At 35.9% G+C, this 17,307-nt stretch overlaps 1 protein-coding gene across 1 annotated transcript in view; it reads left to right on the top strand.

Annotated features, from left to right (window-relative positions):
• Window positions 1–17,307, top strand: part of LOC112125929 (dystrophin-like) — a 1,989,526-nt gene that overhangs the window by 949,329 nt on the left and 1,022,890 nt on the right. Inside the window, exons 40-41 of the mRNA XM_026648920.1 lie at window positions 208–360; window positions 1,300–1,482. Of these exons, the coding sequence (XP_026504705.1) occupies window positions 208–360; window positions 1,300–1,482 (336 nt within the window). The remainder of the gene's footprint in view (window positions 1–207; window positions 361–1,299; window positions 1,483–17,307) is intronic.

Raw genomic sequence — 17,307 nt, 5'->3', positions numbered from 1 at the left:
TAAAGCATCCCTCAATAGTAAATGTTGCCTATGATAGATTCAGGAAAATACACTGGCTCTGTTCAGTTAATCTTATCAGAATTTAATTTAAAAACTGAGCTAATGTCCTTAGGTACTTTTCATTTATTTCCTACAGTATACACACATGCCAACATGCATATTGTAAATCTTTTATTGATATTCTAATAATGTCTGCACTGTGAACAGGATTTGAGGTCTCAAAGAAGAAAAAAGGCTTTAGAGATTTCTCATCAGTGGTATCAGTACAAGAGGCAGGCTGATGACCTATTGAAATGGTTGGATGACATTGAGAAAAAGTTAGCCAGTCTACCAGACCCCAAAGATGAACAGAAGCTAAAGGTAATGTTGTTTTGGGATGACAATGGTAGATTTTTTGGCACATTGTTTTATTCATTTAAAAGACAGCAACTACAACAAATCTCTATAATATATATATATATATATACACACACACACACACAAATTCAACAGTACTTTATTTTCTTGTTTTATAACATACGTATTGACAGTCTGATCAAACTGACACATTTATTTTGTTGTAGATATTATTTCTTGTATTCTTGTAAATGTTATACTGAATGTCACGCAAGTGGTATAAAACACACTAAATAAAATCTTCTATTAATAACGGACAGTGTGCACTGTATTAAGAAATATCAAGTGTTTTCTAGTAAAAATTGTAATTGACTTTATGTATCTTTGTTCCAGATGAACAAATGACTTATCGGTATATGGATGACCTCTTTCTCATATTAGCACATTCATTTTCATCAAAACATTCATATGTCACTGTCAAAATTCCATAGATTTATTCACATATTGTCAAAAGAGTTTTCTGGTTTATTTTGCATCGTCTTTCTTTGCTTCATTCTCTGAGTTTCCCACAAAGTTAAAAAGAAGTAAACTACTATATTTGCACACCCTCTAAACAGCTGTGTGTACTTAATATGTTAACCCTAATAGATAAGAGTGATCTCTCCAATTGCCCATCACAGTGCTAGGGAGAAGTAAAAAAAATTGATTGTTGGCCTACGTTAATAGCTTTCAGCATACACTAATGAGTAGTATCTCAAAAGCCAGCCGGCAGGAAGATTCTTGAATCTTAGTTTTGTTTGTTTTGTCTAAATGTAAAATAAGACTTGACTGTACATTTTTGATTGTAACAATAAAGTGGAAAATCTTTGAAATGAAAGTTCTGACAGAAGTATTTTGCTAATTCTTAATTGATTAACCTAGTTAGCTAATTGCTCTGGGCCATGTATTGGTTTTGCTCACTAGGAAATTGATGGAGAATTGGAGAAGAAGAAAGAAGATCTGAATGCGGTGCACAGGCAAGCTGATCGCTTGTCTAAGAATGGGGCTGCAAAAGCAGTGGAGCCAACCCTGATACAGCTCAGCAAGCGCTGGCGAGATATTGAGAGCAAATTTGCTCAGTTTCGAAGACTCAACTATGCACAAATTGTGAGTTGTTACTGGCAAACCTATATGTTTGCAACTACTACTGCTAACAGAATCCTACTAACAATGGGAGTTCTAGGTGCAATGTCAACTCTTCTAATAAAAAAACTGTCAGCAAGTGGGAGAAACTGTATATTCCAATATGAAAGAGCTTGTGTTTCCTTTTGTTCTAAAAATACCCTTAAATTAAAATTGACCAAAGACAGAAAACTTAGCAATGAAAAACATGTTGATTTTTGTTGCTTCATTCTTTTTCCATAACATTACCAGTTTAAACCTGTCAGATTACCATGCATTTATTTTATTCAGTAAACATGTAATTCAGAAACAAAATGCATTACTTTCAAACTACCATCCCATGCAAACTTTAATTCTGATTTTTATTTATTCATAGTGTATAATATATACACTTAGGAAGAGATTGCAGAATTTCTTCTTATACTACTTGTGCGTGGCCTTTCTTCAGACACTTCAAATATCAGAGGAATTTTTACTTAGAAATTGTGTTTTGTTAATTGAGAGGGTGAAAGCATCAGTTTATAAAAGATCTTTTTTCTTCTTAATGCTTCTGAACAATTTAATCTTATGTACGGTATAATGATTACTTCAAGACCTCGATAATAAAGGGCTGGGGAGGAGAAAGTTGTCACTGTTTCAGGTACCTAATCAAAACAGACACCATGCAACATAGTCATTTCATCTCAAAGTTCAACTTGTACAATATACAAAACATTTCCTTATGGTTGTCAGTATTTGTCATCAGATCTTTACCATGGGTTCTCCCTTCTAGCTCTACTTCTATGCTCACTTCTTTCTGGCCTTTTGATTTTATATTAATATGGGGAAAATTTTCTCATGAAAATAACCATTGATACCAAAGAAGTTGTTCACATGACGTGCTGTTACAGAATTTATAGTGGTAAATAGGCATTTCCACAAAAATACTTACTTTGGAAATTTTGTGCTACTGCATCTTGCTTACAGATGGGTCATATCCATAGGATAATGGAAAGATGCATATATGATTAAAATATGCTTTATTTTATAAATATTGGGCAAGATAAAGAAAAGTCTTTGTCTAACAAATAAGTGATGATGCACAAACTTTTGTTCCAAAAAGTCCTTTCTTCGCTGCACTAAGTTTCTCAAAGTATATGCTTATCTTTTTGATTAAAATTATAAGGAAAGAATTGCACTGGGGATAAATGTGCAATTGACAGAAATAATGAAAGAAATATTAAAGTTCGTTTACACAGTAAGTCTTGTTCCAGCTGATTACTCTGTTAAACTTATTATGTTTAATATTAAACTTAATGATGGTGATCAATCAAATATAATTAAAAATTGACAATAAGCTGGTACAAGATACAATGTATCTTGTAAACTGGTCTCTTTTTCTAATGAATGTGTTCCTTTAATAAGGAAATGGATTGTAAGGATATACATGTTATCTATATATATACATACTCTGTTTACATTGGGCTATTTGTGTAATCTACCATGCACGTTATTGCAGGATTGTATATACTTTTAAAACTGTATTAACAAAACAATAAAAGTGATATTTTTCTGCGACAAAATATGGAGAAGTAGTTAAACAAGGAAATAAGGTATAATTATTTAAACTAGTCAATACAAAATTTTTACTGACTTCTTTAGTCTTTTTAAACCCATCAATCACTATAACATAATTTTAAGATAGTTAAATATTTTTAAATAAGGTTGGATTTAAAAATGCTGCTTATTGTATGCAAGAATCCATCCACTAATATCTGTATATGAAATGAATTCTGCAGTTATTCAATGGAATTTCATGTGTATAGTGTAACTTTTCTTAAGCTTTCTTCTCTTCATAATGATGAATGATAACTTGCTGTGTTGAGAATGGCAATGACAGCACCCATGTAAAATATGACTAGACTTTTACAGTAGGTATTGAAGTTTATGAGAGGCAACATGTTTTAATGGTTTAAATATGGGACTAGGCAAAATGGAAGTCCTTGTTTACTGCTCACAGCTCTGGCTTTAACTCTGACTCATTGTGTGAGCTTTGGCAACTCACTTAACCTCTCATTGACTCAACTTACCTTTTTAAAAATTAGGATAATATTTACCTACCTCACAGGGGTGTTATGAGGATAATTAGTTAGTGTTTGTGAAACACTTTAAAAATGCAAGCTAATCATATAAGTGGTGCACTCAAACTATTCATTAAAATGCAAGCTGACTTCAACAAAAAAGTAATTCCTCAGAGACTTTCCATATTACCTCCAAAAGCAAATCACCAAATAAAGCCAACAGTGAAACACAAATAAATAAAGGGAAAGTATTAAAAAAGAAAATGTAGCCTGTTAGGAGATCCTCCTTTCCTTATTGAGATCCCAGTGACATTAGGTCTCTGCCATAAAGAGCCTACTAACTGAAAGTGATCTATCATAAAGCCATAAGGGCTCACTGAGTTGTGTAAGTTCTTCAGACAGTAGTGGATTAGCCACAGGCTCAATGGGGCCACCCTGTGCCCAGGGACCCCAACCAATTGGAGGGCCCTGGAAAAATGGGCGTCCCCATACCCAACCCCAGTCCCTGGCAAGCGTACCGGGCAGAGGGAGTGGGGCAAGCCCCCCACCGCTGGTCCTCAGCAGGAGTGCCGGGCATGGGGAGTGGGGCAAGCCCACCAGTCCCCGGCAGGAGCACCGAGCGGGCTGGCAGATTGGGGCAAGCCCCCGTGCCCTGACCCCACTCCCCGGTGGGACTGCAAGCGGAAGGGGTGGGGAGGGGCCCCCACTTGTCCTGGCCCAGAGCCCCATGCAACTGTAATCTGCCTCTGGCTTCAAAGACAATCTTTGAACTTCAGTGTGATCACAGTGAATATATGTAGTATGATAGGCTGGTAAAATTCTGCATAAACAGCCAACATTGTGATTGAGATTGCTGGAACTTCATTAATTCAAAGTAATGATAACAAGAAACTTTACAGACTGTTTTGTCAGTGTGCTGCACAGAATTATGATATATTAGTATCAAATCAGAATAATTTTGCTCCCCGGATTTCACTAGACCACAATTTTTGTGCAGGAAGGCCTACCAAAAGAATACAAGCACTATTATTTAAGTATTGATTCTCTTTAGCATAAGTAGTAGAGAGGTGATTATTTATCAGAGATGTTACTGCTGAAATATTATCCAGTCTGAAACTACCAATGTTCTATATCTCTGAGAATTCTCTCACTATTTTGGACAGCAAAATGTGGTGTGGTTAGGTCTGGAAGGATTAGATTTTGTCAGTAAATGTTGATTTTTACCAAACACACACAAACCAATGAAAATTTGCCATTGAAAATCAAAATGTACAGATAGGCAAAGTGAGAAAAATGCTGCTTTTCAGAACTTATAAGGGATTAATTTAAGGATATTTATTTTGTACATTTTGACATGTGATGTTGACATTTGTGTTTTAACAGTCATAAAGCATTTTATATCTCAATGTCAATGATTAAATCCCATAATTTTGTGCAACTGTGAAAATGTAAATATATATAGAAAATTTAAAATGCTTAAAAATGAATATTGATATTATTTGTTGAAATTACATACAAAATTGAATTCTGCCAAGCCTAAATGTAGCTATAAAGGTATAAAGTAAAGGAAAAGAGGAATACAACAATATCACCCCTCGTTAACAAAAAAGAGTTTCAAATAAATCCATTGAGTATTTTCTTTACTCCCAGTTTGACAATTTATATAGAAATAAATGTCCAGTACATTAAGCAGAATAATGTCTGAGGGAAAATGGCAACTATGGAAAGCTCATCCTGGGAGAGGATGATAACTTGGATATCTTGAAAATGCAGATTAAAGATGATGAAACAGGCACATCAGGAATAAAACTGTACAAGACCCAAAACCACCTTGAGTGGGAGATATCAACAGAATAGTAAAAAGCTGTGTCCTCTTTTCCTCCCACCACAGTGGTGACACGTATGTAATGAAATAAACACAATAGGCTAAATGTTATGCTTGGATGCTTCTAGGCAAATCCCACATGGAAAACACACATCTCTGGTCAGAATTTAGCCCCTTATTTCTGTGTTCAACATTCATTATCACCTTGCTAAAAAAATTCACTTGGAAATCAATTGGTAGACAGTGTAGCACATGAAGTGCAAGTGATTTACTGAATAATTGAAAATAGAGATTTTATGTCAAGTATCCACAAATTCCAATGAAGTCAATGGGAGCTGCAGATGCTTTAAGACCTTTGAAAATCAGGCTCTCTGTATATAATTTGATCTGAGTGATGATATACCTATGTAAATAATACTCATCTAAACAAGTGGTATGCTTATTTTCCGTTTTTTACCCCCATAAACACTACTACATGATGATGATGATAATTTAAACTTAGGGAGTATATTTCTAGGTTACTATTACACTTAAGTGTCTAAATTCACTCAGCCTTTGGATTCATGCTAAAACTAGCAGATATGCACTAGTTGTCGTATTTCTTTGCTTAATTATTCTTGTGTACCAACAAAAGCTAAAATTCTTAAGGCAATTTCTAAAGTCCAAATTCTACTCTCTGATGTATGTGCAAATTTCCCATGCAAGTTATTTTGTGGCAGAATTTAGTCCTAATACATATTCAACAATTCATATCGCTTGCTATTTGTATTTTACTTGCTCTTCTAGAAAATTTCTCCTACAGAACAGTAACTGGGTAATTCTGAAGTAATTTTGTTAGAGTTGATTAACTAAAATTATTTTAAAACATTTTGACAGCTGCACATGACATCTTCTAGTCTGAATATTAGCAGTATGTTATTAACTAACCCTTTAAAAGGGATGTCTGTAAATCTTCAGATTTATGTGGGAATGTGAGAATTCTCTTTATTAGATATACAAGAATCACACACAAAACTGGAAATAGCAAAATAAATTGAATTTTGTTTATGAAATACACATTAATTCCTTTTTACAAAAGATGACAATCACATTCAGTAGTCCAAAAGTAAAGTTTCTAGTTAGTTTTGTATACAGCAGTTTGTCCTAAAGTTGCAAGACAATAATTTCTTCTAATTGAATGAGCCTTAAAAGCACTGACTAGAAGTTACAGCTGCATTTTTATCTAATAAATTGAATTACCATGCTTTTTCAAGTCCTCCAATATTCTTTATGCTGCTGAATACTTTTTCTTGTACTTTGTTACATAAAAGCTGTTGAATATGTCTTTACAAATCTGTAGATTTTACTCTTAAAATGCTTTCTTGCACAATTCGTGAAAATTTTATACTTCTATATGAACATTTTTAATTTTGTTTCTTTACATCATTTGTGAATATTTACTTTCATTATTGTGTTGTGTATTTGGTGTCATTTTAACTATTATGACTAAGTCTGAGTTTATTGCTCTGTACACAAAACAAATTTGTCCAAAACAGAACTGATATGGTGACTGGAATTCTCTATCCATCCACACCAGAGAAGGAAGAGGCAACTCAATCTTCCCCTTTAGAAGCTTGTGTCTCCTAAATCCAGTCTTGATAGTAAATTTTCAGTCATGATTGAGGTCATTTGTGAAAGATTTTTTTTTTTTTTATAATCAGAGGTGACGTGCCTAATTTCTATTAGCAAAAGTGAGAGTTTCACAATTCCATCAAGAGCGGGAAGCTATTTATGAATGGGAAAGAAATTATTGGATAATTTTAAATTTCGTATCTACAAGATTTATTCTTCCTGTAATGCACTGAATTTATTTAAAAGTCCCAAAGTATGGACTAACTAAACAACTCTAACACTGCTGAATTTTATTGGTCAGTGCTATCTTTGCATTACGTAAATAAACTTTTTCCCTACCAATATTAAAAAATTAAGACTTGCTTAGTCTCTTTTGAAATTATATAGTTAATTACAGGTCTAAAGGTAACTTTGCAATATTTTGTTATATTGGAACGCTGTATTATACTGAAGGATCTTATATCTTCAATACTTTATGAAATTCTTATTACTGGATTTCAGTCCTCATTGTTTTGAGAGAACAAACATGTGCCTTGGATAATGAACAATGAATACAACTGTTTCCAGAAAGAAATGCCTTGATTTGAAACTAGAATACAAATAATGGATTCTCCTGAGCTTAAACCCTTAAATGTACAATCTTACACGTTTTGGAAATCACATAACATTCTGTTTTGGGGAGGGGGTTGCTTTGTTTTGTTAGTAGTGAGGAGAGAATAATCTGTGTGTTTGCACTTGAACTGATGGGTATGTGTTCAGTCAAAAATTGGGGGTGGGGAGATGGAGAATGAACTGATAACCTGATTTTCCATCTCTTGAAAGATGATACATACCATCATTAGAGTTATGTGCTTTATTGTATTTCACTCACTTAGTTTCAGAGTATTATATTATATATCAATGGTCAGCAGAAGTCAGATTCTGTCAAATAGTTAAGATTGTTAATATGCATTACCTTAATTTTTATAGAATAAGAAATAGAAATGGTCTATTATTCCAGGTTAGTTTGTGCACCCACTTCCTAGTCAGGTCTGTTCCCTACTATGCAATATTCAATTTTGTTTTATGCTATATATGGAGGGGGATATTCTATTGTCACTAAGAAAAATAAAAATAACCAAGTTACTTTTGTGGGGCACAAGCAATATTTGAGGTACCCTTCAGCTTCTTGACCATCTAACAGCTCTCAGAATTGTGCATATGCATGACTGACATACTCTATAATGTTGTTACACAAACAAGAAAATAAGCAAAGTTAAATCATAGCAGTTTCATTAGTTATATAAGGTGAAATCCTGGCCCTGTTGAAGTCACATAGAAGTTTTACCATTGACTTCAGAGGTCAGGATTTCACCTATATTGGAGAAAAATCAATTTCCATCAAATGATAAAAGACCAAATTACAAGAGCCAGACTTCTTATTTTCAAACTACTACACTTAAATGGTGTAAACAAGGAAGAGTGAGAAAACTAACTTCAAAAACAATATTGGGTCTGCTTAAGGTAAGTGTGCTAAATAAACATTTTGATCTTGCCAAAATCAATTTTATGCTGACCATTTATGGGTATTATCTGCAACATTACAATCAATGCCAGTGCTCTCAACCTGTCAAGACTGCTTTAGATCAACCTTACTCAGGATTGAGCAACTCAGTGCAAAATTTGTTTATGCAGCCCTTATGGGTCTGATGCATATCTTACTACCATAGAACTAGGGCCAAGATTTGTCTGAAATCGGTGGAAAAAATATAAATACATTGGGACAAATGGGTTAAACTTTAATTTTCCAAGTGAGACATGATTCTGCCTTAGGTTCTTTAAAGCACTGTATAAATGCCTAATATTATTCTTTATCCCAAAAGAGAAGAGAAGAGAATGTTGTGTGAGAGAAAGTGTGATCAACCACAGAGTGTAGATTAGGGGAAGTGCTCACATTAGATGATCAAGATCACACAAAAAATTTTTGCTAAAAGGCATAAATATAGTTTGTAAAAGAATGTTGTGAAATTCTGTTAACTTTTCCAGAGGTAGGTCTCTTGGTTTTATTCCATAAAATCTAAGACTCACTGAATGTTTAGCACATATTGATCTGGTACAGACACATGGATGGATTTTAAGTGGCAGGCTGCAACTTTTATTACATGTAAACACATAGGAGGGGGACTATCTGCCCATCACTCCTACTCTCCTATACAAGGCATTTAAATGGTCACAGTGCGTGGGTTACAGCGCTCCTACCGTAAAACCTGTAAATTGGGGTAGGTTCCTCTCAGCCTATACTCAGAACTCAGCTCCCTGTGAATCCTAGCACCCTCCCCTCACACAAGGGGGACAAAAGGTGCAGCAGGTTGAGGACCTGAGCCCGCAAGGGCCATGAGTCTGACCTTAGCCATTGAAGGCCACAAGGTCTCACCCTATGCCATAAGCCCAAGGCCCATCACTAAACTCCCAGGTCTCTTATCTCTGTGAACTGCTCATTTTATCCTTTTAACCGCACTGGAAACCGGCTGCAGGTTGTGACGAATTAGCAACTCAACCAAGTTCCTCAGTTAGATACTAAGTGGATTCCTGCTTAGCCCGCGGTGGTTCAAAGATGCTGCAAAGAAGGTGAAAAAAACTCCTTTGCCAATTGGCCCTGCGGGTGAAAACATTCCTTCCTGACCCTCACATGGGTGACCAGCTGGACCCATAGCATCTGCCAGACTGATCCCATTTTCTAGTTCAGGGGGGGTAGCGTCGTATTCATTTAGAGTTAATAAAAAGTTAACGTTACTAACGCAACTTAGAGTATGTCTACCCTGCAATTAAACAACCCTGACTGGTCTGTGTGACTTAGGCTAAGGGGCTGTTTTATTGCAGTGTAGACATTCGGGCTTGAGCTCTAGTCCATTAGTCCAAGCCCCACAAGCTGAAGTCAGCCAGCCAGGGGGTTTCAATTGCAATGTAGACATATCTTTAGTTACTGTTTCACATTAAATGGTGTTCTACATGATTTGGGGTTTGGTATATAGAGAGTTTCGCTTTTTTAGTTTTACAGTAAAACACTTATTTTTTTTAACTTTTGATTAAAGCTATAGAAAAGAAAGAAAAACAACTAAAATCTTTGAAATTTAAAATATCAAATAAGGCTTTTATTTTAATAACATTTTGTGTATTTTTTTAAAGCTGGAGAGTTTTTAGAAGGAAAATAAGTTTTGTTGGACAGTTTTTAGATGGTATTAAAGATGGTAATTGTTTTTTTGAGGTAGGGAGAAAAGCAGTTGAGATTGGTTGGAGCTGGTTTTGCTGCTCTAAAAGTTTGATTTTGTTTTATAAAAGACAAAACGAGGAACACTCAAAGAAGGGGAGAGAAAAGAACAGCAAAGATAGAAAATGCAGGTTCTGTCTTTGGGGTTGATGTTTACGTGCAATCTTACTACTGTAAAAATAGGCCCAGCACATGTCATGGTAGCTACTCTGAGGCTTGGCAAACTCATACCAGCATTGAGCTGGTTTTTAGGGCGTTGTTTTTAGTTGCCTCTCTGGTCACAGGCTTACAGCAGTGTTGCAAAATATGCAGTTTTGGTCAGCTAAGCCAGCTTCTTGCTAGACAGAAGGAAAAAAAGAAAAATTTAGGAAAGAGAAGAAATATGGTAGGAAAGGAAAATTACACAGGAATCGTAGGGAGAAAAGAGAGAGAGACAAAGTCTCACATCCGATATGGCAGTCACGTTTTAGTCAGTGGAGGTGGTGATGCCATCTGGATACCTTTCTCTTTGTCCTGGTCTGGTCAGGACATCTCTCAGGATTAGGATGGAGAGGATGTGGGGTCCCAGGATATGGTAGGAGTTGCAGCCCTTATGGTGAATGAATTTTTCATCTGAAGTTGTGTTTATTAAAGGGACTCCAAAAGGAAGTGATGGGTAGACTAATCCACCCTTTCATTATTTTATTTATTCTTTAGGCTTAGTATTGGACATATTTTGGTCTATTAATTTTTTATTTTACACTGTTCTGTTTACCAGGAATGATCTTAACACAGTCCTTGAATCATATTAATAGACCTTTTTGTTTGAACTAATTCAGTCTTTCTGTCTCCCTTTCATACTTTTTTCCATTGACATTTTGTTGTGATAGGTTATCACAACATTTTATGAACGTTCATTCACTTCTTACAACTGAGCTCACAACAGGGGTACATTTGTAGGTCTAATAGGGTGGGGATGCTGGAATGGAGTCAAAAGAGGCACTGCATGACCCGTGTTCCTGTTAAATCCTGAGATCTGAGGAAAGCACCACTCTTCCCTCGCCCCTCTCCCCACCAACTGGCCAATGGGCCCAGAGACCTCAAGGTGAGGGGAGGAGCTAGTGTGTCTCCCAGCAAGTGTGTGTCTCTATCACTGCTGGGGCTGTCCCCCTTGGCCATTTGCCCCATCAAGTTCCCCACCAATTGAGGCAGGTGGCTGCGGTATATTTTCAAAAGCCTTTGTTTTATTGTGCAAAAGGTCCTTTGATACAAATCAATTATGTTATCTCCAGATAAATAACAACCTTTTAAAACTCAATACCTGTTCCACAATTGGATAAAGTGAAAATTTTGATGCTCAGACTTGCTGCCTTATTGCTTCAGTTCAGGATTCTCCCGTCATCCTCTTCCAGAGTGTAAGGGACTGATTCAGTTTATGCCAGAGACTGAACCACCCCAGGAGCCTCAGGTCAAGGGAACAAAAGGTGATGCCTCTTCCCTCCCCTGCCACTCCTTGGGTCCTGTGCAAAGTCTGAGAATATACTATTTCTGTATTTTCCTTCCTTACTAATTAATTACCAATATATTTGTATGTAAATAGATTTTTTCTTCTAATTAGTCTTCTTTTCCCTAATTTACTATGTCATAATGTGGCATCCTAATGATTTCTGTGATGAGGGTTTGTGATGTTACAAATAGTGGATTGTGGCATTACTAAATGAAGCAAGAAGAGGAAGGTGCTTTCAGAGATGAAGATGGTTTAGTTACCGGAACTAGTAGAGGGAGAACAATTTCACATCCTGAGTGTGTATGGACTCATTTCTTGAAATACTAAAGTCAGCTTTGGCATAATTCCAACAGTGAATGAGAAATAGATGGAAGTCAAACCCTGACACTGTTCTGTATGATGGACTCAATGTAAATCCAGCACAGCAATGAATGAAAGTATTACTTGAAGGTGTAACGATGGAAAGGAAATGCAAGGAATTTGGTAACTTTTTAAAAAATTGCTAGAATGAGGCAGTGCTTCTTTAAGAGCAAGACACTGAACATTAAACATTGTGGCCAAATTGAGGTGGCTTTATGTACCCCTGTTTTCACTATACTGAGCTCTTTTTTTCCCTGATAACTACTGGACTAACATATGTCAGTTTTCGCAGATGAAGTTAGTATATTTGCATTATTATTTTTTTAAACAAGGCACATATTTTCCACCTTTGAATATGTTGAACTTCATCATTAATGCACTTAATGCATAATTGGACTTTGATCTGGTGCAGTGTAATGTAACATTAATGTTGGGGGCTAGGTCATTCAGTAGATCAGAAGTAAAAAGAAAATGCACTTAAGACTTGGTTTATGTCAAAGGCAATAATAAATTTGATAGTCTCATTTGTGTACCTTCCAAGCCCAACACACAATTCGTCATGATTGGCTATCCAGAGGTGATAAGAAGTGGAATAGCAGGAATGTTGAAAGTCAGGATTAAGATTCAGCATCTTTTTGTCCTATTTCTGACTCTAGCTAGTTTGTTTGACTGTTATCTGTATGGACACTAGATTAATCTTTTCCTTTAAGAAGAAAATAAACTATATTTATCCTGTTAGTCCTTAGTAACTATGAAACCCACAGCATATAATAACTCATCGTTCGGTTCAGTGTTGAAAATGAACCATCATAACTTTTGTCTGCATCCTTCTCTTCTGGACAATGATGAAGAAAAAATTGATGCAATTGCAGAGAAGAAAATATTATTTGATTTTTTGAGTGGAATAAATGTGTTCATCCTAATTCATTGCTTCATGGAAAGCAGCCGACAGGTACCTTTCAAATCCACACAGCTAATAGAATATGGCATGACTATCAGAATCTGCTGATAGGTGGCACAGAACTTGAACCTGAATGGATATGGCATAGACCCACACCTGTGCAGAGAAGCTTTGCATTTCAGTCAGGTTGTGAAAGTAACGGACAAGTCACCAGGAGGAAGCTCACACCCTTCTATACCTGCTAGTACATTGCTTGGGTGGTGGCTGTTGAACAGTTAATAAATCAAATTCTGCATTTTTAATAATTCTCTTTACTGTTAATAATACCCCAAATATTTTAAAGTATAGTTTTACTGTGACTAGCATAATTCATCTCATGTATACAGAAAATCATAATGAAAACCATTAGTGAGCTTGTAGAATCAGATAAAAAAGTAGATTTAATTAAGAAATAAAAGTAATATCAGTGCTTACTGATAGGACATTTGTTTTCTCGAGATGAAATTCATTCCCATTTTTCAGGCCTGGAGTGGGTTTTAAGTAGTGCATTGACATTATGTTGCCTCTCTGTACGTGGGGTGAATTTCATCCTAAGTGGTTTATGATCAAAAGAACTAGATCCAACTTTGAAAAAGCCTCACTCCTTACATAAAATATTGGTGTAATTTGTATAAAGTACACATCTTTCTTTCAGGGTTGTGTGCATATACTGTTTTGATGTGATAGAGTTCTTCACAAGTGTCATAGCTGTGCATAAGGAGGAGAGTCAGATTAATGAATAAAAATAAAAAAGCTACACTATAATTTAAGATGATAATTACATTTTATTTATTGCTTATGCTTACAGTGGAATTTTAATGCTATCTAAGAGCAACACCACATCTTAAAGAAGGCCCCGATTCCTTTGTCAGTGGTATTACATCAGTGTAGCTATTTCATTGGAGTTATTCCAGATTTGCACTAGTTTAAGTGCAATGAGATTCAAGTGCTAAAATCTGAATGCAAAGTGGATTTAGAAACAGTGTTAAAGATTAAAGACATTTTCTAAATTTCTAATCCTGTAGTGTGGGGATTTAAAATATATCTATATTTGAAAGAGATCCCTTTTTTATGCACTGATAGCCTACTCATGATTGACCGAGGTCATCCAACCTCATGGTGACAAATTCCATATCCTCAGTATCATTTTGATGTATTTTTTGTAAATATTTACATGAAATATAAATACATTTACAGGGAATACATAATGACCATACTGAAGATGTGGAAATTGTCTGCCTGAAGGTGTGCTGACCTCATCGCTCATAGAACCTCTGTTGAGTGTAAACAAATTCTGTACATCCTTTAGGTCTAGATGTCTCTGATGTTAATGGCACTAATGCGTTCTCTTTCCTTTTTTTTTTTTTTTTTTTTTTTGGTCTCATGATACCTTGTTGTTAGGCACTGGTTAGTGAATCTCACATTGTTCAGAGGTTTGTTTCAGATGAGCATCCAAATGTTCAGACACTTATATATCTAACCTTATCTGAAGCTTTGAGGCCTGCTGCTTTGTGACTGTCTGGAAGTTGCCTGGCTCTCTTTACTGACCACGAGCATAAACCCAAACTATCCGTGTGAGATTACCTCTTCTCCTCCCCGCCCCCCCAGCTCTACTTCCAGCTGCAATTAAAGGGTTTTTTCCCCATTGCTTTGTCCATCCATCAGATCATTTTCTGGAGGAAGTTAGGACTCTCCTCCCAACTCCTTTCCCCTCTACTCATTGGGATGGTACCATGAGCTGTTTCAGAACCCAGCACTGCCAGTAGCTTTCCTGCTTTGTGTTCTGGTGCTTTAGTCCCCACAGTGAATTGTGTTTTCCAGGAATATTAATTAAAAAAATGTCAGAGCACAGCAGTGAGGATTCTACTAGTGCTAGGCCCTCCACTGTGGATCAACCAAAAGTAAGAAGTGTGTTGTGGTTTGACAAGAGAGTGGAGACTGGTGGGAAGTGAACGGCTGCAATAGCAATGATTTTGAGTCTCTTCCTGTCATTTCAGGAACAGGGAAGAAGACTGGTGAGGTGAAGTGGATGGAATATCATCCTAGGCCGACTTTTTTAGGAAGCTTGGAAAAAAAAATGTTCCAAAGAATTAGTAAAGCTTTTTGAACAATCAGCTCATCCACCAATCAGATTTACTTCTTCCGCTTTTTGTGGCTTCAGTGTGCTGACACAATATAGGGCAATTTACAGTGATCTCCATTTAAAGATCAACATGAACAAATAGTGGTACCTGAAATGCTACCCCCTATTCTAAATAAATAGGAAATAATAATTTCAGATATTACCGTGTAGTAACTATTAGAAAATGTTGACTTTTAAAGGCAAAAACAGTATTCCAGATTTTATTTTTTATTGTATTTATTCATGGCTGCTGTGCTTTCTAAGAGGTATTTCTATGGATGTTTTCGATCCCCTTGTATTGAAGGAGGAAGGAATCAACTATCAAAACACCAGACATAGTATTCATTAGGTATATGCAGAAAACATGCCTATGGAAAGATACCTTTACTTCATTTAGGGAAAATCAGTATAACTGGTGCAATGATGATATAAGGTGAGAAGGAATGAGTGCAATGTTAATCATTAACCAAAGCAAGTTGATTATCAAAAGATTAGAAAGGATTTATACATATCAACATAAGGAGGAATGTAATAATTGAAGCCAGAGTAAATTAAATACAAAGGAAAAGATTTATTTTAATTTCAATAAGAATGCATGTGTTTTGCATAAAGAAGGGAAAATGAAGCATCTGTGCTACCAGTTTCCCAGCATATTTTATAAATAGTTGAATAGCTTTTCAATGTTTGAGCTTGAGTGTTTTAAAATTAACTGTTTACTATATTTTCCCAGCTAGTCTGGTTGCAAAGGGGAGTTATATTTATCTTCAGTTTCTTGTAAATTTTTGTATCCTTATTGATTTTTCTTGTTGCTAATGAAATACTTTGGCATTAATCAATTACGTATACATTATTGCTGCCTTTATTCTTCTTTCAAATGGATGTGTAGTTTTGGTGCCTAGTTGTTACTAATCTTCTGGTCAACTTCTTTCTCAGTCATTCAAACCACTGAGGCTGCTGTATTATTTTCAATTGCTTCTTCTTGAGTCTTTCCCACATAATTTATGTGATCTAGCTGTGTAACTGACCAGAAAAATATGACTGCACACACAGCACTCTCCCCAGTATAGCTACCCCAACATGCAAAATGAATGGAATGTCTACTCCACACTTTCCTGGTTTAAAATGCCTCTTGACCGTTCCTTCCCCACACAGCTCAAAGCTAGCAGCCAAATTCTACCTGGATCTGCATTATAGGGCTGGAGATAAAAAAAAAAAAAAAAAAAAAAGACTCTCTGTGGCTTCAATCACATCTGGCAAATTCACAAATTGGGAAGCGAAATTCAATCCAGAATCTCTTCAATGTTTTATCCAAAGATAATAGATTTTCCCATCCTTTTTCTTTAAAAGGTCTACAAAAGCAAATGAAAGAAGGTAGTTACACTAATTTAAAACAATATTTAAAGAAATTTAGCCAAACTTGCGGGCAGAGATTTAACAGACCTCTGCTGGAAGGTTTATTATTTTTTTTATACCATCTTATTATTTAGCCCTGCTCAGACAGAACAGTGATATTAACACAGCCACTAGTTCCGTGTTTACAGTAGAGCTCCCATGATTGCTACCACCTGTGAAGCTGCACCACGGTTATCCAGCAATGAGAAACTTTAAGCTCAGTGTACACAAGTTCCTGAATGAGCGGGTGCATAATTTTCACTAACATTGATAGATGCTATATGTTATATGCACTTTGAGAGAAGAGTAAACTACAGAGGCCATTCGATGATTTAGGATAGTTGTTGAGACCTGTTCCCGCTGAGATCAACAGAAGTTTTATCACTGACTTCAGATATTGCTTAATTCTACCTGGGCACAGTCTGACTGAAGAGGCTTTACTGTTTATAGCAGTAGTGTTTTGAGTTTGTTTGTTTGTTTTAAACATTTTGGCTAGTTCTGTAAATACTGTACAAGGTATCTAGGGTGACCAGATGTCCTGATTTTATAGGGACAGCCCCGATTTCTGGGTCTTTTTCTCACATAGGCATCTGTTACCCCCCACCTCCTGTCCCGATTTTTGACACTTGCTATCTGGTCAGCCTAAAGGTATCTGTCAGAGTTCAGCATAGGTTATTATTTCAGGAGTTCAGGAGAACTGAGGGATTGTTCTTATATCCACTCACAAAATGTGGTTATTGGCCACTCTTGAGTGGCAAAACCACAAG

Source organism: Terrapene carolina, unplaced genomic scaffold (genome assembly GCF_002925995.2).
Source record: "Terrapene carolina triunguis isolate 2854851 unplaced genomic scaffold, T_m_triunguis-2.0 Scaffold22, whole genome shotgun sequence".
In the NCBI taxonomy this organism is placed as follows: Eukaryota; Metazoa; Chordata; order Testudines; family Emydidae; genus Terrapene; species Terrapene triunguis.
The sequence above is the reverse complement of the archived record's forward strand: the minus strand, read 5'-3'. Positions and strand labels throughout refer to the sequence as shown.